This window comes from Quercus lobata, chromosome 12, assembly GCF_001633185.2.
Source record: "Quercus lobata isolate SW786 chromosome 12, ValleyOak3.0 Primary Assembly, whole genome shotgun sequence".
Classification (NCBI taxonomy): domain Eukaryota; kingdom Viridiplantae; phylum Streptophyta; class Magnoliopsida; order Fagales; family Fagaceae; genus Quercus; species Quercus lobata.
The window spans coordinates 18,002,596-18,027,306 of record NC_044915.1 but is presented as its reverse complement, the minus strand read 5'-3'; the positions used below and the strand labels follow the sequence as shown (position 1 = coordinate 18,027,306).

Here is a 24,711-nt window from a genome sequence, read left to right as displayed (position 1 = left end):
CCAAAAAATCGTCTGCCAAAGCCTAATCTAACTCAACTCGTGTTTGTTGGTGATTAGTCGCGGGTCTTCACTCCTTCTACTAGGCCTGAGCTTTGTGTAACAAGTAAACCTTAAACCCAATCCACCCGACTCGTGGACATCCCTACTATGATGTACCCTCATACAAACAATAACTTAATGATGGACAAAATTACTTGTAAAGAAAAAACTTCAAAAATTTTCTACAACAGTTTTACTATCCGAATTTTTCAAAAAATTTGACTCAAAACAACATCGTTCAACAAAAGCAATAACATAACATTGAGTAGGGTGTGCAGCCAAATTGCCAAAACCGACCCAATCCAACCTAACCCACCATGTTGGGTTGGGTTGTGAGATTTATTTTTTACAATGGGCCAAGTTGGGTTTGGGTTTGGGTTGTAAGATTCACAAATCCGCCTAACTTGACCCAAACTACCTGTAATTAATATATATTATACAATTTTGTTCTTTTCTTTTTTGCTCCTCTTCCTAAATAAAACTCAAACCCCAAAGTTCTCCTTGTATAGTTTGTGTTAGATTGATGTTACTTTCAAGATTATTTGGTTAAAAATTTAATCTTATTTGTGGTAAGGTTGTTCCAATGCTCAATTTAATAATAACTGTAGAAACTCCATGATTTTTTTTTCTAGGGGTTCAGCAATGATAGAGCTAGAAATTTGTCACCGGGGGGGGGGGGGGGGGGTAAGTAAAAAAAAAATGATTTTTTTTTTCTATACATACAACTTCCATATTATAATAATCTAAAATAGTATTCTAAATACAATTCAATATACAATACAACTATATTGTACAATAGTCTAAAAAAGTTATTAATAGTTTAAATATCTGTAAAATAACAAATATAATTAAATAATTAATCATACATTTTTGGTTTTTCAAATGAATAATAACTTATTATATTTATGTGTATTATCAATTAAATAAAATTATATGATAAAAAAGAATATTAACACACCTAGGAGTAGAACTAGGAGTAAATATGAAACTATGAAAAAAAAAAAAAGTAACTAATATAAGTTTTTTCTTTTGAAGTGTGACGTTTTTATCATACACGTGGACGTGGTTGTTCTCTTGAAATTTGAGCAAGCGCTAAAATACTTCTTGGACTTGAAAATATATAGAGTATTTATCAAATTATTTGATCAAACTAAGAAAAAAACTAAGAAAATATAGAAGAGAGAAAGAGAGATAAGGAGAATGGGAAAGAATCACATATGTAGATAGAGATCTATTGGTTGTAACAATAGTGTAATTTTTTGCTTATGAAGAAAAAAAAAAAGTGCAGGGAAAAATAACTTCATTTTACTGTCAACAGTAAAGTAAGCCAAAGTCTCAGAGAGAATTTTTTATTTTTATTTTTATTTTTTTTAATGAAGGAGCAAAAATTTGAAATAATTTTTTTTAAAATAAAATTCAATATACAATACTTAAACAAAAATTTCATAACAAAATCTAGGTGGCAAGTCGTTAATGGTAGATAAAAAATAATGTTAATTGTGAGTTTAAAAAAAAAAAAAAAAAAACCAGTTACAACTTGTCATATAACATGTATTGTGAAAGTAGTATTAAGATGATCATATTTAGATTTATTTTAATTGTGTTTAAATAAACTTTAGGGTTAGGGTGTTCAAATTTTTATTTTTGGGAGGTCAAAACAAAAGTTAAAAAGAATTATATATATATATATATATATATATTACAAGTCAGGGGAATAATTTGAACCCTTGGCTTGAACATAACGTTGCCCCTAAATAATAATAATAATAATAATAATTAAAAAAATTGTTCAATCCACGGGCTCAACCCAATCCACGAGGGTTGGATTGGGCCCTATGATAAGTTGGGTTAAGTTGAATTTTTTTTTCTTTAACACAATACGATAATGGTAGATTCGATTGAAAAAACTTTCACCAATGTGGATGCTCTAACACTCCATATACTAGGAAGAAAATAAATAGAATGAAAAGAAATATTTTAAAATATTCATTCCAGTCCTATTTTTGGAAATTTTGACCGAGAGATTATAAAAACCATTCCCTAGTTTGGTGAATATCCTAATCTGAAAAACCATTCCCTTGTTTGTGGAATGTCCTAATCTAAAAGACTTGCAGGTGCAGCAACAAGAGTTGTGACCAATAAGTAATAAACCATAATATTGGATAAATTTGAAGTAATAATGCGTAGAAAAATGAATATTTCTTTGAGGATTCCCCCCCCCCCCCCCCCTCACTCTCTCTCTCTCTCTCTCTCTCTACAAGTATAATTTTGCCTTAACAACTAGCGTTGAAAGAGCTTTCACAGAATATAAAGTAGGAAAAAAAAATTTCTAATTCTATTATTGATCAAAGCAAGATCTAAATAAATCAACTATAAGATTTAAATAAGCTTCCTCAACATACATTTTTATTCTCCATGTTTCTTCCCTATGCTTATTTACTCATTGGGTAGCATCATTCTTATTCAAAGGTTGATACTTCCATTTGATCAAAGAAGAGGCCAGAAGGCCCACCTTCAGGCATCAAAACCAACATCACAGGACCTTTTGCACCTTCTTCAACAGTCAAAACTCCACTATTGTGGTTCAAATCTGTGCTGGTATACCCAGGATTCACGGAGTTGATTGCTATTTTGGGGTACTTCTTTGCTAGAACCCTTGTGTATGCATTAAGAGCTGCCTTGGAGACTATGTAAGCAGAAATATTAACGGGCCAACCTTTGGTTTCAATTAAATTCTCCTTGACATCTTCTAGAAATCCCTCTACCACCTTGTCCACTTTCTCTTCTGTGAGGTCATCAACCTCTCCAAGTTCTTTCTTTGCTTTCGCATTTGAAATAAGCTGAAATATTTTACATAATTGAAATTTTAATTTCTTGAAAAAAAAATTCAAGCAATTTCCTAGAACCAAATGTTTAGTGCCCGTCCTACACAATCATTGCAGCCATAATCTTGCACTCCATATTGCCGTGAAATGTTCATGACCAAATATAGCTGTTTATAAATGGTTTAATAAGATGAGTTTCACATTTTGTACCTTTAATTGTCCCAAGGTGGAGGACACATTTACCATTCTTCCTGAATTGGATAATAGAAGAAGTGGAATAAGTGCTTCGCTCACTTGCTTGGTCCCATAGTAGTTTGTTCTCAAACAGTTCTCAGTTGTTTGATAAGTTTGCTTCATGACTTCCTTCAGAGGTATGGCATTTGGACCAAAAATCTGTATCATTATATGCAAAGGTATTATATGATGTTACAGTACTCTTCTTTATAAAAAATGATTAATTTCTATTTTCCTTTTATTTTATGATTTTCTTTTTATGGCCACCACAGCCTCAAGTCAGTTTAAATTCTTCACATTGCAATAGTCATCAAAATTTTGGGATATGCCTTCAATTTGAAGAGAAAGCATGTTGTGCACTGCATATGGGATATGTTTCATTTTTCTCATATCATGTGAGACCCATAACTATATAAGACCACATTTGATGACAAAATAATATCATTTTATGGATAAGATGGATGATCACATGATTCACATCATACTATGGCTGCACATGTACCCTCATAAATAGAATAAATCTATTGATGGATGAAATTACTTTACAAAAGAAAACATAGAAAAAATTTCAAAAACTTGCCTCAACAATCTCATTAGTTTGAGTATTATCCGAATTTTTCAAAACCTAATCACCTAAACAATGTCGTTCAATGAAAGCTGTGATGCAGAGCCAGACGGGTTCTGCATAACATCGAGAAACTTACTTGATCAACGCAAAGTTTTCTATGTTCCTCTGGGTTAGTTATGGATCCAGTAATCCCTGCATTATTTACCTGCAATTTTGAAATAATAGCAATGTTAGAGCCACCAAAAGTGGGGGAAAAGAACAAGATCTCAGTAATTAACAAATGACTTTCGTTTATCAACCCAATTACAAAAGGTTGGGGGAGAAGAAGAAAGAATACTAGACGATTCATCTTTGTTTAGAACTACACAAACTGGTCATTGCAAGAAAAATTATTTATTTATTTTTATACAAAGAAATCTGATGACACACAAATGGACCAACACAAGCATGTATGTCTTTAAATTCAAAACCTATGATTCCTTAGAAATTCTAGAGATTCTTTGTAACATAATAAGAAGCAAAGCAAAGATCTACCCTCTCAAAAATAACACTTGGAATTCCAAAGATTTATGTATAATTAAGTTGCATTACCAATATGTCAAGCTTCCCAAAGTGGGTTTTGATGAAATCTGCCAAAGAGGAAATGGTAGTTGGGTCCATCACATCTAGTTGATGAAAAACCACATCAGAGCATCCTTTAGCTTTGAGTTTTTCAATTGCTTCATTGCCCCTCCTTACATCTCTAGCAGTTAAAACCACCCTGATCCCATTTGAAGCTAATTGTCTACATATCTCAAATCCAATCCCTTTATTGGCTCCGGTTACAACAGCAATCCTTGGGTAAAAAAAATTTCAAAAAAAAAAATTAATAATTAGGACATCTGCATATAAACTCAGTTCTATATGTGAAATGGAAAGATTAGAGTTGTCGAAGATAAAATTACCTCTTAATCCCCGGATTTATGGTTGTTTCTGCCATTTGTTATGAAAATTGAAGAGTTTGTACCTTTTTTTTTTATAGGAAGAGTTTGTATTATTAATGCTGAAGATGGCTTATCTGAAAATTTATAGTTCTGCTCTAGGTATAGTTTTATAGGTGTTTAATTTGCCACAGGTGCTGTATATATTTTATTATTGAGTTTTCAAAGTATTGTTGAACCTTGAAGTAGAAATTGTTAATGTCTATCTTTATAACGTATACCATGACATCTTCTTCTGCCAACGGAGACTGGGTCAAAAAATCATGAGAAATTATTCAACATAGAATGAAAGTCACGAAATAAATTCTTGTTTTTATTAGTAGGGAGGACTATATCTATCCTGCTGTTCAATTGAATAATTTCTTGTCATACACTCTTGCCAATCCATGACTAACCAACAACACTAATTGCGGTTTAGGTACAAATAGTGCTAAGTGTACTATACGACTCCTATAAATTATTTTTAGTTTAGTATTATAAGAAAGTAGAAAAATTCAAGAAACCGGTTCTTTTTCTCCAGCCGATTAATTTATTAATCTGACAAGTGATTTCACAACTTGACAACTTGTACCTAAACCGCAATTAGTCTTGTTGGTAGTTATGGATCCCCATATTGTAGTGAGCTATGACATTATTCACCCTTGTAATTTTAGTTATATCTGGCTTTTCTACGCAGGCCGTGACGTTTTCCTATCTCTGTCTATGCCTAAGTAAGTTATCTACGATAACCCATTACGTAGGCCATGACACTTTTCTAAACTCCTAATTCCTAAATACCATTGGTGGGCAATTATTAATAATAAATAAATAAAAAACCCTTAGTGGGGGTATCTAAAAATAAATTATCAGTGGTGGTATAACAACATCTGGACTCAATAATTTTTAAACCCTAGTCCTAACTTGACTTGGTATATATAGGTTTTGAGTCACTAGTTCATTGTTTCATGAACCCATGGATCATTGGTCAAACCACAAGTTCAACAAAATTGAAGATAAAAATAAAAATTATTTTTCAACAAACTAAAAAAAGTTTAGATTGATAGATCCATTTTTTTTTTAATTATTAAAAAAAAAATCACAACAAAATATATAAGCATATAAAAAAATTAAAAAAAAAATTCACAACAAAATATATAAACATATAATGACATAATGAAATATTAGTTATTTGGCCAAAACATTTTTATCATCTTTAAAATTTGCTTGGATTTCATTTTTCATCCCTAAATATTAAAAAGTTCATTTTCAACCATAAACTTTGTTAATGCATTGTGTAAGGACTAGACTGAAAGACAATTTGAGGTATGTGTTGATGACGTGCTTATCAAAAGTTAACAAATCGAACTCCACCTAGATGATTTCTTGGAGACCTTCAATACCCTTTGGAAGTACGAGATGAAGCTTAATCCAAGAAAGCGTTTTGTTAGTATTTTTATGTTTCCATGATGAAAAAGTTCCATGTATTTTTGGGCCTCTATTTGCTTTGTAATGCTAGGTAATGAATGCTGCAGTTGAAATTTCAAAGTAGTGTGCATCAAAGTATTTTGGTTGTGTGAGGATTCAATCTTGGTCAAACAAAATTCCTCTACCACCTTGTCCACTTTCTCTTCTGTGATATCATCAACATCTCCTAATTCTTTCTTTGCATTCTCATTTGAAATAAGCTGAAATATTAACATAATTGAAATCTTAATTTCTTGAAAAAACTTTTATGCAATTTCCTAGAACCATATGTTTAGTGCAGGTCCTACACAATCGTCACAGCCATAATCTTGCACTCTATATTGCAGTAAAATGATCTTGACCAAATATAGCTAATTATAAATGGTGTAAAACGATGAGCTTTATATTTTGTACCTTTAATTGCCCCAAGATGGAGGAGACATTTACTATTCTTCCCGAATTGGATAATAGAAGAAGCGGAATAAGTGCTTTGCTTACTTGCTTGGTCCCATAGTAGTTTGTTCTCAAACAATCCTCAGCAGTTTGATACGTTTGCTTCATGATTTCCTTCAGAGGTATGGCATTTGGACCAAAAATCTGTATCATTATATGCAAATGTATTAAATGATGTTACAGTACTCTTGTTTAAAAAGCATGATTAATTTATATTTTCCTTTTATTTTATGATTTTTTATTTATTTTATGGCCACCACAGCCTCAAGTCAGGTTAAATTCTTTACATTACAATAGTCATCAAAATTTTGGGATTATGCCTTTAATTCGAAGAGAGAGCATGTTGTGCATACGGGATATGTTTCATTTCTCTCACAATAATTATACAAGACCACATTTCTCCTGCAACAATTATATAAGACCACATGTGATGACAGAGTAATGTCATTGTATGGTTATGAATCTTATGATAAATGATCACATTCTTTTTTCTTTTTAATTATAGAAATGTAGTGTGGTGGGGCTGGGAAGTGGGAAAGTTTTTTATTTTTAATGATAGATAGTTGTTTTATAGTCTGTTTGAGGGTTGATGAAAGTTTCAGTTTATTTTAGTTTTTAGCTGATTTTTTATAGTATTTATGAGTCCTATTGCACTTTTTTATACTATTCATGTATAGTAAGTTGTTTTAGAGTTTGTTTGATAGTAAATAATATCCAAACAGACCCTCTTTAGAAAAAAAAGATGGGGTAGGGGGAATTAGGAAGCGGGAAGAGTTTTTTTTTTTGAACGCTAAATAATTATTTTATTTTTATTTTGTGTTGATCTACAGTTTTACCTTTATTTCTTTTTTTAATAAATAAGAATAAGTTAATTAAATTAAGGGTATTTAAAATTAAAAAAAAAAAAAAAAAAAAAAAGCTATCATTCTGAAATTTTTTTTTTATTTATTTAAAATATAGGATCTTTCAAAATCTTCTTAATATATAGAGTTTTTTTTTTTTTTTTTTTTTTTTTTTAGTTTTAACCTTATTTTTATTTTTAAGAAATAAGAATAAATTAACTAAATTAAGGGTATTAAAAAAAAAAAAAACTTTTTATCTTCTTAATATTAAGAGATAAGAGAAAAGACAAAATTTATTCATGGATGAAAAAACTTGCCCCAACAATCTCACTAGTTTGACTGTCCGAATTTTGCAAAAACTTATCTCCAAAAACAACATCGTTCAACGGAAGCTGTGATTCAGAGCCAGGTGGATTCTACTTCTAAATAACATTGAGAGACTTACTTGATCAGCGCTAACTTTTCTTCGTTCCTCTGGGTTGCTTATGGATCCATTAATCCCCGCATTATTTACCTGCAATTTTGAAATAATAGCAATGTCAGAGCCACCAAAAAGAACAAGATCTCCTCAATTAACAAATGACTTTCGTTTATCAACCCAATTACAAAAGGTTGGGGGAGAAGAAGAAAGAATACTAGACGATTCATCTTTGTTTAGAACTACACAAACTGGTCATTGCAAGAAAAATTATTTATTGATTTTTATATAAAGAAATCTGAAGACCCACAAATCAACCAATACAAGCATGTATGTTTTTAAATTCAGAACCTATATATGATTCCTCAGAAATCCTAGAGATTCTTGGCAACATAATAATTAGAAGCAAGGCAAAGATCTACCCTCCCAAAAATAACACTTGGAATTACAAAGATGTATGTATAATTAAGTTGCATTACCAATATGTCAAGCTTCCCAAAGTGGGTTTTGATGAAATCTGCCAAAGAAGAAATGGTAGTTGGGTCCATCACATCTAGTTGATGAAAAACCACATCAGAGCATCCTGCAGCCTTGAGTTTTTCAATTGCTTCATTGCCCTTCCTTACATCTCTAGCAGTTAAAACCACCCTGACCCCATTTGAAGCTAACTGTCTACATATCTCAAATCCGATCCCTTTATTGCCTCCGGTTACAACTGCAATCCTTGGGTAATTTTTTTTTTTTAATAAAAAAAAAAATTAATAATTAGGATATCTGCATATAAACTCAGTTCTATATGTGAAATGGAAAGATTAGAGTAATTGAAGATAAAATTACCTCTTAATCCCCGGATTTATGGTTGTTTCTGCCATTTGATATGAAAAGTGAAGAGTTTGTATTGGCAATGCAGAAGATGGCTTATCTGAAAAGTGTTTTTTTGATAAACGGATTATCTGAAAAGTTATAGTTCTGCTCCAGGTGTAGTTTTAGGATTGAAATCCTGACGCAATAGAATTAAGCGGTTGAGATTGGGAGTTGGGTAAAATTATTTATTGATTTTTATATAAAGAAATCTGAAGACCCACAAATCAACCAATACAAGCATGTATGTTTTTAAATTCAGAACCTATATATGATTCCTCAGAAATCCTAGAGATTCTTGGCGACATAATAATTAGAAGCAAGGCAAAGATCTACCCTCCCAAAAATAACACTTGGAATTACAAAGATGTATGTATAATTAAGTTGCATTACCAATATGTCAAGCTTCCCAAAGTGGGTTTTGATGAAATCTGCCAAAGAAGAAATGGTAGTTGGGTCCATCACATCTAGTTGATGAAAAACCACATCAGAGCATCCTGCAGCCTTGAGTTTTTCAATTGCTTCATTGCCCTTCCTTACATCTCTAGCAGTTAAAACCACCCTGACCCCATTTGAAGCTAACTGTCTACATATCTCAAATCCGATCCCTTTATTGCCTCCGGTTACAACTGCAATCCTTGGGTAATTTTTTTTTTTTAATAAAAAAAAAAATTAATAATTAGGATATCTGCATATAAACTCAGTTCTATATGTGAAATGGAAAGATTAGAGTAATTGAAGATAAAATTACCTCTTAATCCCCGGATTTATGGTTGTTTCTGCCATTTGATATGAAAAGTGAAGAGTTTGTATTGGCAATGCAGAAGATGGCTTATCTGAAAAGTGTTTTTTTGATAAACGGATTATCTGAAAAGTTATAGTTCTGCTCCAGGTGTAGTTTTAGGATTGAAATCCTGACGCAATAGAATTAAGCGGTTGAGATTGGGAGTTGGGTAAAATTATTTATTGATTTTTATATAAAGAAATCTGAAGACCCACAAATCAACCAATACAAGCATGTATGTTTTTAAATTCAGAACCTATATATGATTCCTCAGAAATCCTAGAGATTCTTGGCAACATAATAATTAGAAGCAAGGCAAAGATCTACCCTCCCAAAAATAACACTTGGAATTACAAAGATGTATGTATAATTAAGTTGCATTACCAATATGTCAAGCTTCCCAAAGTGGGTTTTGATGAAATCTGCCAAAGAAGAAATGGTAGTTGGGTCCATCACATCTAGTTGATGAAAAACCACATCAGAGCATCCTGCAGCCTTGAGTTTTTCAATTGCTTCATTGCCCTTCCTTACATCTCTAGCAGTTAAAACCACCCTGACCCCATTTGAAGCTAACTGTCTACATATCTCAAATCCGATCCCTTTATTGCCTCCGGTTACAACTGCAATCCTTGGGTAATTTTTTTTTTTTAATAAAAAAAAAAATTAATAATTAGGATATCTGCATATAAACTCAGTTCTATATGTGAAATGGAAAGATTAGAGTAATTGAAGATAAAATTACCTCTTAATCCCCGGATTTATGGTTGTTTCTGCCATTTGATATGAAAAGTGAAGAGTTTGTATTGGCAATGCAGAAGATGGCTTATCTGAAAAGTGTTTTTTTGATAAACGGATTATCTGAAAAGTTATAGTTCTGCTCCAGGTGTAGTTTTAGGATTGAAATCCTGACGCAATAGAATTAAGCGGTTGAGATTGGGAGTTGGGTAAAATTATTTTTATTAAATAATTTAAAAATAGTCACTATGTATTATTCTTTTTTTTTTTTTTTTGAGATCCACTATGTATTATTCTTAAATGCAAATTAGATTATATGTTTCATTACATAAAATTTATAAATAAATACATTAAAAAACATATACACCATTTAACCTACAAATTTTACATGATATTTTTATAAAATAATTATATTACATTTTCTTAAACATCTCCTGAATTTACAACTAGTATACAATAATTTTGAAATATTAATGAGTAGAAAAATGAATATTTTTTTTGTTTTTGATGATTTTCTCAAGATTTTAAGTGATAACCTTCATTAGTGCATTCATATCCGATATCTTCAGACTATTCTATTTTACCATCTGAAAAGCTACTTATATATTATATCATATCACTTTACAATACATCTAACATCCCAACTTTTATTTTAAAATACAACAAATTAAAATAATATAAATTGAGTAATTCTACGATACCTCCTAAAAAAAAAGGAGGTACGGTACCCACTAGTAGATAACTTGTTACACTAGGTTACTTTTTTCTCACATTTAACGGTTCCATCCTCACATTGTGTAGTTCCACCATCACATATGACAGTTCTTTTCTCACATTTGGTGGTTCCCTTACTTTTTTCTCAAATTTGACAATTTCATCCTCACATTGTGCAATTCTAACATCACATGTGACAATTCTTTTCTTACATTTGGTGATTCCCTTACTTTTTTTCTCACATTTGACGGTTCTGTCCTCACATTGTGCGGTTCCAATATCACATTTAACAGTTCTTTTGTTACATTGGGTGGTTCCTACTTCCCTTACTTTTTTCTCACACTTGACGGTTTCATCCTCACATTGTGCGGTTCCAACATCACATATGACAATAATTTTGTCACATTTGGTGGTTCTCTTACTTTTTTCTTATACTTGACAGTTTCATACTCACATTGTGCAGTTCCAACATCACACGTGACAGTTCTTTTCTCACATTTGGTGGTTCTCTTACTTTTTTCTCACATTTGACGATTTCATCCTCACATTGTGTAGTTTCAATATCACATGTGATAGTTTTTTTCTCACATTTGGTGGTTCCCTTATTTTTTTTCTCACATTTGACGGTTCCATCCTTACATTATGTGGTTCCAACATCACATATGACAGTTCTTTTGTCACATTGGATGATTCCCTTACTTTTTTCTCACAGTTAACGATTCCATTCTCACATTGTGCAGTTTCAATATTACATATGACAATTCTTTTCTCACATTTGGTGGTTCCTTTATTTTTTTCTCACATTTGACGGTTCCATCCTCACATTGTGCAATTCCAACATCACATTTGACAGTACTTTTGTCACATTTGGTGGTTCCCTTATTTTTTCCTCACATTTGACGGTTTCATCCTCACATTATGCAGTTCCAACATCACATGTGACAGTTCTTTTGTCACATTTAATGGTTCCCTAATTTTTTTTTCTTACATTTAACAGTTCTATCCTCACATTTTGCAGTTTCAACATCACATTTAACAGTACTTTTGTCACATTTGGTGGTTCCCTTATTTTTTTTTCTCACATTTGACGATTCCATCTTCACATTGTACAGTACTAACATCACATATGACTATACTTTTTTATACTTTTTTCACATTCTGGTTTCCTTATTTTTTTTCTCACATTTGATGGATCCATTGTTACATTCGGCAATACTAACATCATATTTGACAGACCTTTTGCCACATTTAGTGGTTCCCTTAATTTTTTTCTCATATTTTACAGTTTCATTATCACATTGGGTAGTATCAATATCACATCTAATAGTACTTTTACATTTGTACCCACCACTGAAGTCCCTTTTATACTTACTTATTTCTTTATATATATATATGCTTGTAGCAAAAATTGATTGATGAAGATGGCAATCCCACACTGGAATGGTTTAAAAATACATATAGGGACGATGACAAGTATATGTCATAATTGACGTTTTGTGAATATGTAATTTTACTCAACACACTTTGTATTTTATGTTAACACATACTAATACATTGTTAATTTGTACTTGTAGATTTATATCCCTATGAATGACAATAATAGTCACTAGTACTTATGAATCATTGACTTTAGTTCAGAAAGATGTATATATGTATTGGACTTTTTGCCAAGCACAACTGGGCAAGACATGCGAACAAAAAATGTGCAAACAGTGGTATTGTTTCTTTCTCTTAATGCTTAATAATAATTTTGATACGTGATTTTGTTAAGTTTTATACTTAATAATTGCTTTTTGCCAAGCACAACTAGTCTAAACGTTTACGATATAAGTTAGCATCAAATCTAGTGCTTTCAAAATAAAATGAATGTTCCAAAATTATAGAAAATGCTAGAAAAATTCCACTACATGATTATTTTCGGTTACTAAAATGACAATGATTTGTATTAAATGATGATTTTGAGATTGTTTATGATTTAGTGAATTGTTTTTATATTTAATGAAGGGGAGATTGAATGTTTATCTTTAGCGATTTAGTGAATTGTCTTTTTCTTTTTCTTTTGAAAGGGAGACTGATTTTTTTATCATTCAAAAATAAAATTATTATATGAGAAGAATTAAAAAAAAAAAAATTATATGTAAAGAAACAGCAAGGATTCCATGATTAAAATTTCTTTAACAATTAAGCACAAGTTACTTTCTTAAAGTTCATTGCCAAAACATAGATAAGTTGGTATTTTCTAGCATTCAACTTGAGCCTTAATTTTAAATAACTGAAGCTTGAGCCTTAGTTTTAGGGTCGTTTAATAAACAAGTCGAGCCCAAGCAAAAAAAATTGACATGCATGAACATGCAAGGTTTCAGGGAAATATTTGTCAGTGAGTGACAGTGAGAAGCTAGTAAGGGAAAACTTGCATCTGCATCAATGTGCCCAACTGTTTCTCTCTATTTGACATGCATAAACATGCAAGGTTTCAAGTAAATATTTGTCAGTGAGAAGCTTGCATAGCCTAAACATTGATCAAATTCAATACTTATAACATCAGAACTCACATTTTTTTGGATTTAGAACTCTGCCTTTCTAATTTTTTAAAATATCCTTTATTAGAATAAGTATCACAACCTACATCCAAATTATTAGAAATGTAAATTGGAATTTTATAATTGGCATGGCGTAACTCAAGACAACATCTTAATGTACAATTTAGGAAGATGGATAAAACATGACGTGACAATGATGCATCAAGCAAATATCTGTGCTAGTGCCTCCAAGATGCCATTGATTCTACAAAGAATAGGTACTTTACTCCTAAAAGAACAAAATCATGTACAGGATCATAAGGATGGTCTTTGGAAGGAATCTCCATAATAACTAGAATTAGCTTGTTGTAACTATCTACCAAAAGCCTTATCATATTTGCATCCTAAAGATCAAAACATTCAAGGTCCACAAACAACACTTGCAGAAAGCGATTCGAAACTTTACAAAGTCTAGGCCATCAGACCTCACACTTGAAACAACCAAACCATCAGACCTCTAAATCACAAAGACCAACCTAAAGCAAAATAAACCCCCACTCAAAAAAAAAAGGGGAAATCTAGCACAAATTCAAAGAGTCTTACCTATCATTTTTTTTTTTTTTTTTTAACAAACAGTCTTTAAGTCTAGGGGTTGAGATATATGGTTGTCAATGAGTTTGGATTGCTCTAGTTAACAATGAGTAGCATAGACCATTATTACAGTAATAGGAACACAAATCTAGAATATTACAAAAGAAAATTAGGTCTTATAGTTTTAATTATAAAGAGAACATATAAATCCAAACATATGTAGGAAGGCGATTTCTCCCAACAGGCAATATGAATCATAAATTCATAATACTTTACTTAGATGTCCTAGTCAATATAATTCATGTACTTTAGAAAACTGAAGAACATATAAATTCTTGGCACAAATGGATATGGCATCTCTGCTACTGTCGAGGTGATAATTTTAATTAACCAAATAAAGTAAAATGAAAAAAAGAGAGTAGAAGTTTATAGAGATAATTTAATTAACCAAATATAGCACCATCTTTTACTGCCAGAACCTGTACCTCCAGTCCTCCTCCCCACCCACCCCATACACAATACCCACAATACAAAATTAGACTCCGGCCATATCAAATAGAGAGAGGGATCAATGATTAGAGGTGCAATAAACTCTAATCAGTTGATCTAAAAAATAGTTGAATCCAAAAAACTAACAAACAATTTGGGTAAAGAAAACAAACATGGTAATAATTAATTCAAAGATTTCACAACTTGCATGAAATTAGGGTTTTGTCATTGTCATCCTTACCTTCAACAATAACAAACCGATTTCGATCAAACAAGTTTAAGAGAGAAGAATTTTGAGGGAGAGAATGGGGTAACTCTATTTTTTCTAAGAATCTTTCACCGAATGCAAGAGAGGGAAGCAATTTGAGAGAGAACGTGAGAGCAAAGATTTTTTTTTTCTTTGTGTTTTTTTTTTCTTTTTTACATTACCTACTTGACCGGTGACAAGTATTCCATTATAAATGAATAAATGGCCAAGATTAAAACAAGTAAGATCTACAGTCAAAATTTACATAGGTACCGTACCCCCCTAAAAAAAGCATGGGTATCGTAGAATGACCCATATAAATTATACAATAAAATAATAAACAAATTATCTCTCTCTCTCTCTCTCTCTCTCTCTCTCTCTCTCTCATTTTTGTCCCTGCCTCTCCCTCACTTTCTCAACAACCAAACAAACAATGCCCACCACGCCACCACCATGCCCACCATGCCACCACTGCCCTCTACCCACCAAAATCCCACCAGAACCAAAAACCCAAAAATAAAAAAATAAAATAAAAAAACAAAACAAAACAAAATCCACCAAATACCTACCAAAAACCCAGCAAACCCATAGCAAAAACAACCCACTACCCACCACGCTGCCACCACCACTGCTCACCATGCCAACCTAACCAACCAATCCAAATCCAACTCAAATCCCATCAGAATCCAAAATACCAACCCATAGGAATCCAAAATCCAACCCATCCAAACCCAAAAGACAAAAATTAATAGCAAAAAATCAAACAAACCCATCAGAATCTGCCATGCCCACGCCGATCTTGACACGTTGTGACCACTTCAATCTCTGCCACGCCGTGACCACTCCGAATCCAACTCAACTTCGGTGGTAAGCTTGAACGAGAGAGAGATAAGTCAAATTCCCAATGCTCTCTAGAATTGTCCCTGTGAACTAGTTCCCATAAAGACAAAGACTATTGAGTGATTTCATTGTGGTCACCACATCAATTGGACCTGCCAATCCACCACCACCCTGCTGATTGTTCAACCAAAACATTTGCAAGCTCATGTGTGCAAGGGAGTGAGAAGTAAAGTATCAGAGAGAATCAAAGAAAAAAATAAAGGAAAGGAAGAAAAGGACGCAGTGACTGATAGAGGGAGAGAAAAAAGAATAAAAATTTATGCTAGTTGCTACAGTACCGTCATATAAGTAAGATGGTATTGTAGCACTATTGTAAAAATTTTTACAAGTAGAAGACTGGGTAATGAGCTTATTTTGTGCTTTGATGCTAAAATCTCCCTACATATGCCATTTGCAATGCCGGATGTGAATGCTCTTAGTATTTCAAATCAGATGCTTCAAACTTCAAAGATTGCTGAGTCGCCTACTATTTTCACTAATTCTCCTAATTTGAACAGTGTGTGTTTGGTACCCATATGATAAAGCATGTGGAAGCTAAACATTAACACTCTAAACTATATCCATATTACACTTTACAACCTAATATTTTTGAAAATGCACGTTTTGCACTAATTTAAACTATGACATTTGTTACACTTTGCATCTTGACATTAAGTTTGCTATTAACTTAAATGAAAAATCAAAATTTATGATGCAAAATATAATCAGGAGTATAGTTTAAGGTGGTAAAATATAATTTCTTTTTTGTTTTTAAGGGATTGAGAAGATAGGCAATTAGGATTTTTTCACGTACTACTATATTTTTTCATCCAAGTTAACAGTAAACTTGATGTCAAGAATGCAAAGTGTAACAATAATCATAATTTACTGTGCAAAATGTACATTCGAAAATTTTAGAATACAAATTATTATCGAGGGTATAATTTAAGATGATAAAATGTAATTTTATTGTAAAATAACTAAAGCTTTCATTGATGAAAGCAAGTTGGAAATAAACCAACTTTAAGATTTGACAGAAGCTTTCCACAACACATCTTTTTATTGTCTATGTTTCTCCCCCATGCCAATGTACACATTGGATAGCATCATTTCTTACTTAAAAGGTTGATACTTCCATTTTATCAAAGAAGAGGCCAGAAGGACCACCTTCAGGCATCAAAGCTAGCATCACAAGACCTTTTGCACCTTTTTCGATAGTCAAAACCCCACTATTGTTGTTCAAGTCTGTGCTGGTATATCTTGGACTCCCGGAGTTGATTGCCATTTTGAGATACTTCCTTGCAAGAACCCTTGTGTATGCATTAAGAGCTGCCTTGGAGACTATGTAAGCAGAAATATTAGCAAGCCAACCGTTGATTTCAATCAAATTCTCCTTTACATCTTCTAGAAATCCCTCCACCACCTTGTCTCAACTTTCTCTTCTGTGAGGCCATCAACATCTCCTAGTTTCTTCTTTGCATTTCTCATTTGAAATAAGCTAAAATATTAACAAATTGAAATTTTAATTTCTTGAAAGCAATTTCCTAGCACGAAATGTTTAGTGCAGGTCCTACACAATTGTCAAAGCCATAATCTTGCACTCTATATTGCCGTGAAATGATCATGACCAAATGAAGTTGATTTATAAATGATTTCGTAAGATGAGTTTTTCATTTTGTACCTTTAATTGTCCCAGAGTAGAGGAGACATTTACTATTCTTCCTAAATTGGATAATAGAAGTGAAATAAGTGTTTTGCTCACTTGCTTGGTCCCATAGTAATTTGTTCTCAGACAATCCTCGGTTGTTTGATAAGTTTGCTTCTTGACTTTCTTCAAAAGTCTGGCATTTGGACCTAAAATCTGTATCATTGTTATAGAAATGGTAAATGATGTGACATTCTTGTTTAATTTCCTATCTAGAAGGGGAGGAAAAACAGCAAAAGGGTAGAAGGAGATAACATTTGGTTAGTATCTATGACCAATTAATCCAGCCCGTTTAAATGCTTTTTATATTGCAATGGATTTTAAAATTCTTGATATGTACACAAGCTGAGACAAAGGAAATTTTTTTCTTTTTTGGTAGTAGATAAACAAATACTCAAAATTTGAATTTTGTTAAATTGTTTTTAAGTCCTTTGAGCCTCAACACAGACCTAAACCTCTGCAAAACATTGTGAGACTTGCTTCATCAGAACTATGTTTCTTTTGTTCCTCTACAATTACTATGGTTCCAAGAATCCCTGCATTATTTATTTGCAATTTTGAAATAATGTCAATATTAGATCCATCAAAAGAGGGAAAAAAACAAAAACAAAACAAAATTTCATCCATTTAACATTGGGTTTTAAGTTGGGGAAGAGTAAAACAAGATTATATGATTCATCCTTGTTGAAAAAACAAACTGTTTGAAAGAGTTTCCTGCACACAAATGTAGGTACCTTCTCAGCAGATTTCAACAAATCAGCTAGAAAGTACGGGTGCAACTTTAGGAGTGCCACACCCACACTGGACTTGCCTTGACGGGGCGTCCGGTGTTCGACACGCTGATTTGCCCCTTTTTTTTTATTTGGCTCGATTTGGGATGAAACCAGCTGATTCACTCCAATTCAAGCCAATTCCAGTGGAAACGAGAGCCAAAACGGACGATACGGTCCGATTCTGGTTAAAACAGACTAATACGGCCCAATTTTGGCCAATACGGCTGCCAAAATAGGCCAAAATGGGCTGCTGGCCACCATTCTTCTACTTCATATGGCCTTGGGAGGAAAAAGAAAAAGACACAAAGAAATGGTTAGAACTTAGAAGAGGTGAGGAAGAAGAATAAAGGCTTATAACAAAAGAATATAAATTAAATAGGTGAGAAAGTCATTTGTTTCATGTGGGTGGGCTTGGGAATTGAAAAATGAGCAAAGGAACCTTCTTGGAATGTGGTTTTTTGTTTACAATTACCAAAAATATTGATTTTATTAAAAACAAATCATAAATAATTGTTTTTTAATAATAAACTCTACCCCTTTATTTGATTTTTAAAAAAATAAAAATATATTTAGTAATTTATTAAAAACGTATCCCGTCACACCCGCACTCTATTTTTTTCAAAAATTGCTGAATCCTAAACCTACATCCGCACCCGCACCCAAATCCGAATCCACACCCGTGCTTCATAGCAAATCAGGGTGAATCACACCTTCCAAGAAGCAAATAGGACAGCTGATGGACTAGCCAAGAGGAAATGCTTGCAGTAAAAAGATTTTGTTATTTTGTTTAACCCCCCTGCCCTTGATATTGTAACTATTGTTAATGAGGATGCTAATGGTCTGTATTGTTTAAGGCATTCTGCCACTACTATGCCTTTCATGGCTATCTAATTTTAATACATGCTCCTTTTAACCCAAAAAAAAAAAAAAAGTATTGTACAGAAGAAGAAAAAAAAATGCAGTTTTTTCAGGAAAGTACAATACTACCGAAATTTGTTGTAAAAGACTAAAAGGCTTTGATTGCTGGGCTATTTATAGTCATAGGGAATCTAATTGCTTGGCCCAAAACTAAGCTTATTAGGCTTCTCAGTGCAATTCACTTCTAATTTTTATCGTATGGAGCTGTCTTCATTGCTTCTCTTTCCAATGCGTTTTGTCATAGAAGGAGATGGGGAGGTCTCCAATGGCCCCCATTCCTTTTTGATTTTATTTATCAATTAATTTTTATGATTCAAACCAAAAAAAAATAACAAAACCCAATTGTATGGTTCATCCTAATATCCCCAAGTAGAAAATGTTCTCATAATATGTCTTATTATCAATACTTACTGACTTACTGTAATTCAAATTAGAATATATCTTTTACTTATTAGCCTCTTTTGTTTAAATAAGTTGTTTCAAAAAAAAAAAGGGGGGGGGGGGGGGGAACTCAAATAGCATTTTTGCTCCCTGTCTTTCTCCTCAATCAAACCAATTCTTATTCTCTTTTATCCCTAAACTTAATTTCAAGAGTCACGTTTATGGTAAATAAGTTTTACTTTTTTATATGAATTTTAATTTGTTTTATTTCCAATTTCTGTGATTTAATATGTGCAAAGTAGGAATCTTCCAAACATATTCTTCTCCATTCACCTTTCCTATCGTCACTCTCACCCACGTGTATTTCTAATCTGACTTTCTTAATCTCAATAATTTCTTTTCTCATCTAATTTCAAAGCTCATTTCCAACTTCTTACACTCTTTAGTCCTCACCAATCATTTTTTCCTCATCTTCTTCTTGTTCTTCTTTTTTCCCCTTATTGTGCAACTATGCATTTTTCAATTTCTTGTTCGATCAGGGTGTTCAAAATTTTATTTCAAAGGGTTTGGAAAAAATTAAAATTTTTTTTTTTTCCTTTTTCTTCAAGTTAGGGAGTTCATTTGAACCCCATGCCTTCAATGTGGCACTGCTACTGATTTTTTTAGTATAATTTTCCTTAGATATACGTTAATAACACAAGTGATTACCAGCAATTGAATGAATAATATCTTCTCAATCCCATACTTTAATTTCATTTTTAGCCCTTTGAATATGGGGGGTTTAAAGTAGTTTGCAATCCATTTAAAACTTAGTGACAACTTATTTTCTCTGCCCTAGCTCACAATGCTAGGGTTGTACTCTCGAGCCCATGTGTAAGATGGACCACACTAATTTGCCTAACCCACTTTGTTATGGACCATCATTGGAGACCCTATTGAATTTGTTGAGGGACCAAATTAAGGCATTCCTAAGGTGCATTTAGGGTTTAGGTTTTGTTAGAATATCTTTGATCCAGCTTAATTAATAATCTCTTGATTTTCTTAGTGAAACATTCTCCTTAACTCGGTTTGCATATGTAAGTCCAATGTCAAACCATGTAAACCTTGGGTTCTTGTGTAATTGTATGTCCTATTTTTCTATTTCTTGTTTGCATAAATCCATTATAATTAACTAAATTTTGCAACAAATTAATTTCAAAACTTTTGTTATCTCAACACGCCAGGTTAGCAAAACATCATTGAGGAGAAAGAATGGGCGTGAATTTATAAGTGTCAATTAATTGCTATCTTAGGTTTGAGATTTGAGAATAATCCTTTTGAGGATGATTTGAAATTAAACCTTCAAAATCCATTTTTCTCCTCAACTCTCTTACTAAAATTCAAATGCAACATTAGAAATAGCTTCCACAACATAACAAATAAAAGCTAATAACTACAACTTCAATCACTCCCTCTCTCTCTCTCTCAGACATTGGATACCATCATGTTCACATTCAAAAAGTTGACATTACCGCTTTATCAAAGAAAAGGCCCGAGGGTCCACCTTCAGGCATTAGAGCTAACATCACAGGACCTTTTGCACCATCTTCGACAGTCAAAGAACCAGTATTGTTGTTGAAGTCTGAGCTGATATACCCAGGATTTGCTGCATTTATCAAAATTTTGGGATACATCCGTGCCAAAGTCCTTGTGTAAGCATTAAGCGCTGCTTTGGAGATGAAGTAGGCAGAAAAATTAGCAGGCCAATTATTGGTCTCTACCACATTCTCCTTCACTTCTTCAAGAAATCCCTCCACCAACTGGTCCACTTTCTCTTCTGTGAGGCCATCAACGTCTCCTAATACCTTCCTTACATTCTCATTTGAAATACGCTGAAATATAAACACAAATTAAAATTTTTATTTTCTAATTGATTAAAGCCTCTATACGAAAGTTCCAGCTACAATGAGACGAGTTTCAAATTTTTACCTTTAATTGTCCCACAGAGGAGGAGACATTCACAATTCTTGCTGAACCGGATAATAAAAGAAGTGGAATAAGAGCTTTGTTGAGTTGCTTGATCCCATAGTAGTTTGTTTTCAAACAATTCTCTGAAGTTTCATAAGTCTGCTTTATAAGTTCCTTTAGAGGCCTGGCATTTATACCTACAATCTGTATCATCAAATGCAATGGTAAATGTTGCTGCAATCGTGTTTAAAACATTTTATTACTATTTTTTTTTTAATATTCTCTACCCATGCCCTTTTCGGTTTAAATGCTTATGCTGCAAACACTGTTTAAAAATTCTGGATTACGCCCTTAACTTGAGAGTTGAGAAAAACAAAGATGTATATTATATTGAGAGACTTACTTCTTCAACACTAAGTTTCCACACTTCCTCTTCATTGACTATGGCTCCAATAGTCGCTGCATTATTTACCTGCAATTTTTAAGTAATATCAGTGTTAAAGCTACCAACGTTAAGTTAAAACGGGGAAATGAGCAAGATTTCATCAACTAATAATGTTGGGTTTTAATTTTTACCAAACAAGTGACAAGGTCTTATCTACCTAGTAAAATAAATATACAAAGGAAAAGGGGAAAAGAAAAAGACTAAGATTCATTATTGTTTGATACAATAAACTTATAAAGTGATTAGACCTGGGTTCATCCATATTCAACTGTGTTCAAAAGTTTGAGCATAGCATTAGTATTGGGAGTTTCAAAACTCTAAATATCCTATTTTATAGCATCAAACCACAAAAGAGATGCATTACCCAAGTTTCTAATTGTAAGATGTGACTGTAGCAAGTTTCTATTTTTTTTTAAATTATTTTTTATTCTCTCTCTTGTAGGGATATATTATTTTTATTGGGTTGTTTATATTATTTTAAGGTGCATGTAAAAATAAAAACTAGGATATTGAGATGTTGTTTATATTAATAGATAAAGTAATTTTTTAGATGGTAAAATAAGATATTTTTTGCAATTCTAGACGCTAATTCTTTAGTAGATATATCGAAATCTTGAATATTCTCATTTAGGTACTATTCAAAATTATCCGTTTTCATATATATAGAACTCAACCAATGCTTTCCTTCTTTAATTCATATAAAAAAATTAATGACTGTACTAAAAATCCAAGAGATTCATTGATGTAACATGTATGTTAAATAAGCAAGCAAAAATCTTCACTTTAACAAAAACAGTAGCTAGAATCGTTTCAAGGATGTATTAGTTGCATTACCAATATGTCAAGCTTCCCAAATTGGGTTTTGATGAAATCCGCCAAAGAAGAAATGCTAGCATAATCCGTCAAATCTAGTTGATGAAAAACCACATCAGAGTATCCAGCATCCTTGAGTTTTTCAACAGCTTCATTGCCTCTCCTGACATCTCTAGCAGCTAATATCACTCTGACCCCATTTGAAGCTAGCTGTTTAGATATTTCAAATCCTAACCCTTTATTGGCCCCTGTAACAACTGCAATCCTATAAGAAAATTTTTTAAGTCAATACAAAAACAAATGGTTGAGCATTAATTAAGGATGTCAAATTTGACATTCTTTAGGCTTAAATTCAATTAGAAGACAAAAGCTAAAGATCAAATTATACCTCTTCGTCTCAGAATTCAAGGTCGTTTCTGCCATTAGTGATGAGTGTAGAGTATGTATACGAGCGATGTAGTAAGGTAAGAATGATACTGATATTTTTATGGTTTTGAAGGTTGAATTGTATGGTTTAAAGTCGACTTTGGTTAATGGTTATATATAATTATATACTTAGCTGTATCTGGGTTCTCTACGTTACCCATGACCATGACGTCTTCTGTCTCGGTCCATGGCTCTAAGCCTATACGTAAGCACATTTTTTTTTTTTTTTTTTTTTTTTTTTTTTTTTTTTTTTTTTTTTTTTTAGGGTGGGACGTCTATGCCTACGTAAGCTATGACATCCATTCCAACCTTCAAGTTCCGAGTCCTTCTAGTACTACATAAAGTGACACAATAAATGTCACAACTCACTTATACAATAAGTTGTGATTGGTGGAGAGGTATTTCCACATGAACCCACCATCATCCTTCTATTAATCACAACTCACCACATGGGTGAGTTGTGGCATTTGTTATGCCACTTTACGTGGCACAAGACTTATTCTCGAGTTGGAGGCTTTCTTTTTCTTTTTTAATCTCAAGTCGTTGATTTATAATTAAGCTTTAGATATGGATATATATATATATATAGAGAGAGAGAGAGAGAACTGTTACATACCTTCTTTCAGGGGAAATAAGACAATAGAAATATAGAATGATAATCTAAAGAGCAATTGCACCGGTGATGGTAAAAGTTTCTGACTATTTTATAAAAAGAACTTTTTTTTTTTTTTTTACCCAATTATTTTTACAAAACACTACCATCAAATTATCTCTCATACACTACATTTTATTTAAATAATCATTTTTTATTATTACTTTTTACGTTATAACTGTTGTCCTTCACTCCTTTCCCGTTCTCTCTCATCCTTTCCTAAAAGAAAAATATGTTATCTCTCATCTCTCTTCTCTCTTGACCACCACAAAGACCAAACCTCCATGGTTGGACCTTCATAGCCATGGCTAAAGCTCACATGACCACCACAAAGGCCAAAACCCATACAATCAAACCATGGGCGGCGTTAGCCATAGCCCAGGGGGTTTCAAATGAACCCCCCTGACTTGGCTATATATATATAATATAATATAATATAATATAATATAAAAATTTTATTTGTTTTAACCCTCTAAAATAAAAATTTGAACATTATGATCCTATATTTTTTTCCTAAGCACACATAACTTTAAATATAAACCTCTTACCAATATCTTGGCATTTAAAAAAAAAAAAACCCAAGTTAATTTAAAATCTTGAAAATGACAATTATTTGTTAAATTTGAAGTACTTTTAATTTGTTATTTGTTGAGTGAGAACCGGGTGCATGGGACAGGCCAAGAGTGATTGAGTGAAAATAAAAGCAAATGTTAACACAACAAAAATTTTCTTAGTATCTATTTGGGAATAATTTATCTAACATTTTGCTAAAAGTATAAAATAAGTAGGAACTCACATGAGACCTACAAATAGTAAGAAAAAAGATGAAGTAATAAGTTGGCTTATAATCAAGACCCAAGCACACTTAATACAATTACAAAGAACAATAGTTGTCAACGTTGAGTTGAATTGTTAAATACAAGAATTGTAAAGAGTTAAAACAAACTAATAGATAAAAGAATTTTGAACAATAATAATTAAATTTCACTTAGCAATAATAATTAATATGTTTATTGTATTTAAAAACAAT

General features: G+C 32.3%; 2 protein-coding genes, 2 long non-coding RNA genes and 1 pseudogene across 4 annotated transcripts; all 5 read right to left on the bottom strand.

The window, feature by feature from the left end:
* Positions 1-2,347: 2,347 nt before the first annotated feature.
* LOC115972119 ((+)-neomenthol dehydrogenase-like) lies at positions 2,348-8,803 on the bottom strand. The gene is made up of 7 exons (XM_031092281.1): positions 8,640-8,803; positions 8,282-8,525; positions 7,830-7,898; positions 6,504-6,686; positions 3,803-3,871; positions 3,075-3,257; positions 2,348-2,879 (listed from the first exon to the last, which is right to left on the bottom strand). Exons 1-7 carry the CDS (start codon positions 8,672-8,674, stop codon positions 2,499-2,501), a joined length of 1,164 nt encoding a protein of 387 aa, XP_030948141.1. The 5' UTR covers positions 8,675-8,803; the 3' UTR covers positions 2,348-2,498.
* A 260-nt stretch (positions 8,804-9,063) lies between these two features.
* LOC115972124 lies at positions 9,064-9,572 on the bottom strand. The gene is made up of 2 exons (XR_004087404.1): positions 9,415-9,572; positions 9,064-9,300 (listed from the first exon to the last, which is right to left on the bottom strand). It is a non-coding gene; the product is annotated as an uncharacterized LOC115972124 (long non-coding RNA).
* A 266-nt stretch (positions 9,573-9,838) lies between these two features.
* On the bottom strand, positions 9,839-10,352 carry LOC115972123. The gene is made up of 2 exons (XR_004087403.1): positions 10,190-10,352; positions 9,839-10,075 (listed from the first exon to the last, which is right to left on the bottom strand). It is a non-coding gene; the product is annotated as an uncharacterized LOC115972123 (long non-coding RNA).
* Positions 10,353-16,738: 6,386 nt separating this feature from the next.
* LOC115972506 lies at positions 16,739-17,491 on the bottom strand (annotated as a pseudogene).
* Positions 17,492-20,751: 3,260 nt separating this feature from the next.
* On the bottom strand, positions 20,752-23,108 carry LOC115972505 (salutaridine reductase-like). The gene is made up of 5 exons (XM_031092817.1): positions 22,992-23,108; positions 22,625-22,868; positions 21,749-21,817; positions 21,367-21,549; positions 20,752-21,269 (listed from the first exon to the last, which is right to left on the bottom strand). Exons 1-5 carry the CDS (start codon positions 23,024-23,026, stop codon positions 20,892-20,894), a joined length of 909 nt encoding a protein of 302 aa, XP_030948677.1. The 5' UTR covers positions 23,027-23,108; the 3' UTR covers positions 20,752-20,891.
* Positions 23,109-24,711: the final 1,603 nt, after the last annotated feature.

Coding starts and splice junctions, on each gene's coding strand:
- LOC115972505 (XM_031092817.1), bottom strand. CDS start 23,026: ATGGCAGAAACGACCTTGAATTCTGAGACGAAGAG. Junction 22,869..22,991: donor TTGAATTCTGAGACGAAGAG/GTATAATTTGAT, acceptor ATTTTCTTATAG/GATTGCAGTTGTTACAGGGG. Junction 21,818..22,624: donor TTGGGAAGCTTGACATATTG/GTAATGCAACTA, acceptor TAAAAATTGCAG/GTAAATAATGCAGCGACTAT.
- LOC115972119 (XM_031092281.1), bottom strand. CDS start 8,674: ATGGCAGAAACAACCATAAATCCGGGGATTAAGAG. Junction 8,526..8,639: donor ATAAATCCGGGGATTAAGAG/GTAATTTTATCT, acceptor AAATTACCCAAG/GATTGCAGTTGTAACCGGAG. Junction 6,687..7,829: donor GAAAAGTTAGCGCTGATCAA/GTAAGTCTCTCA, acceptor ATAATGATACAG/ATTTTTGGTCCAAATGCCAT.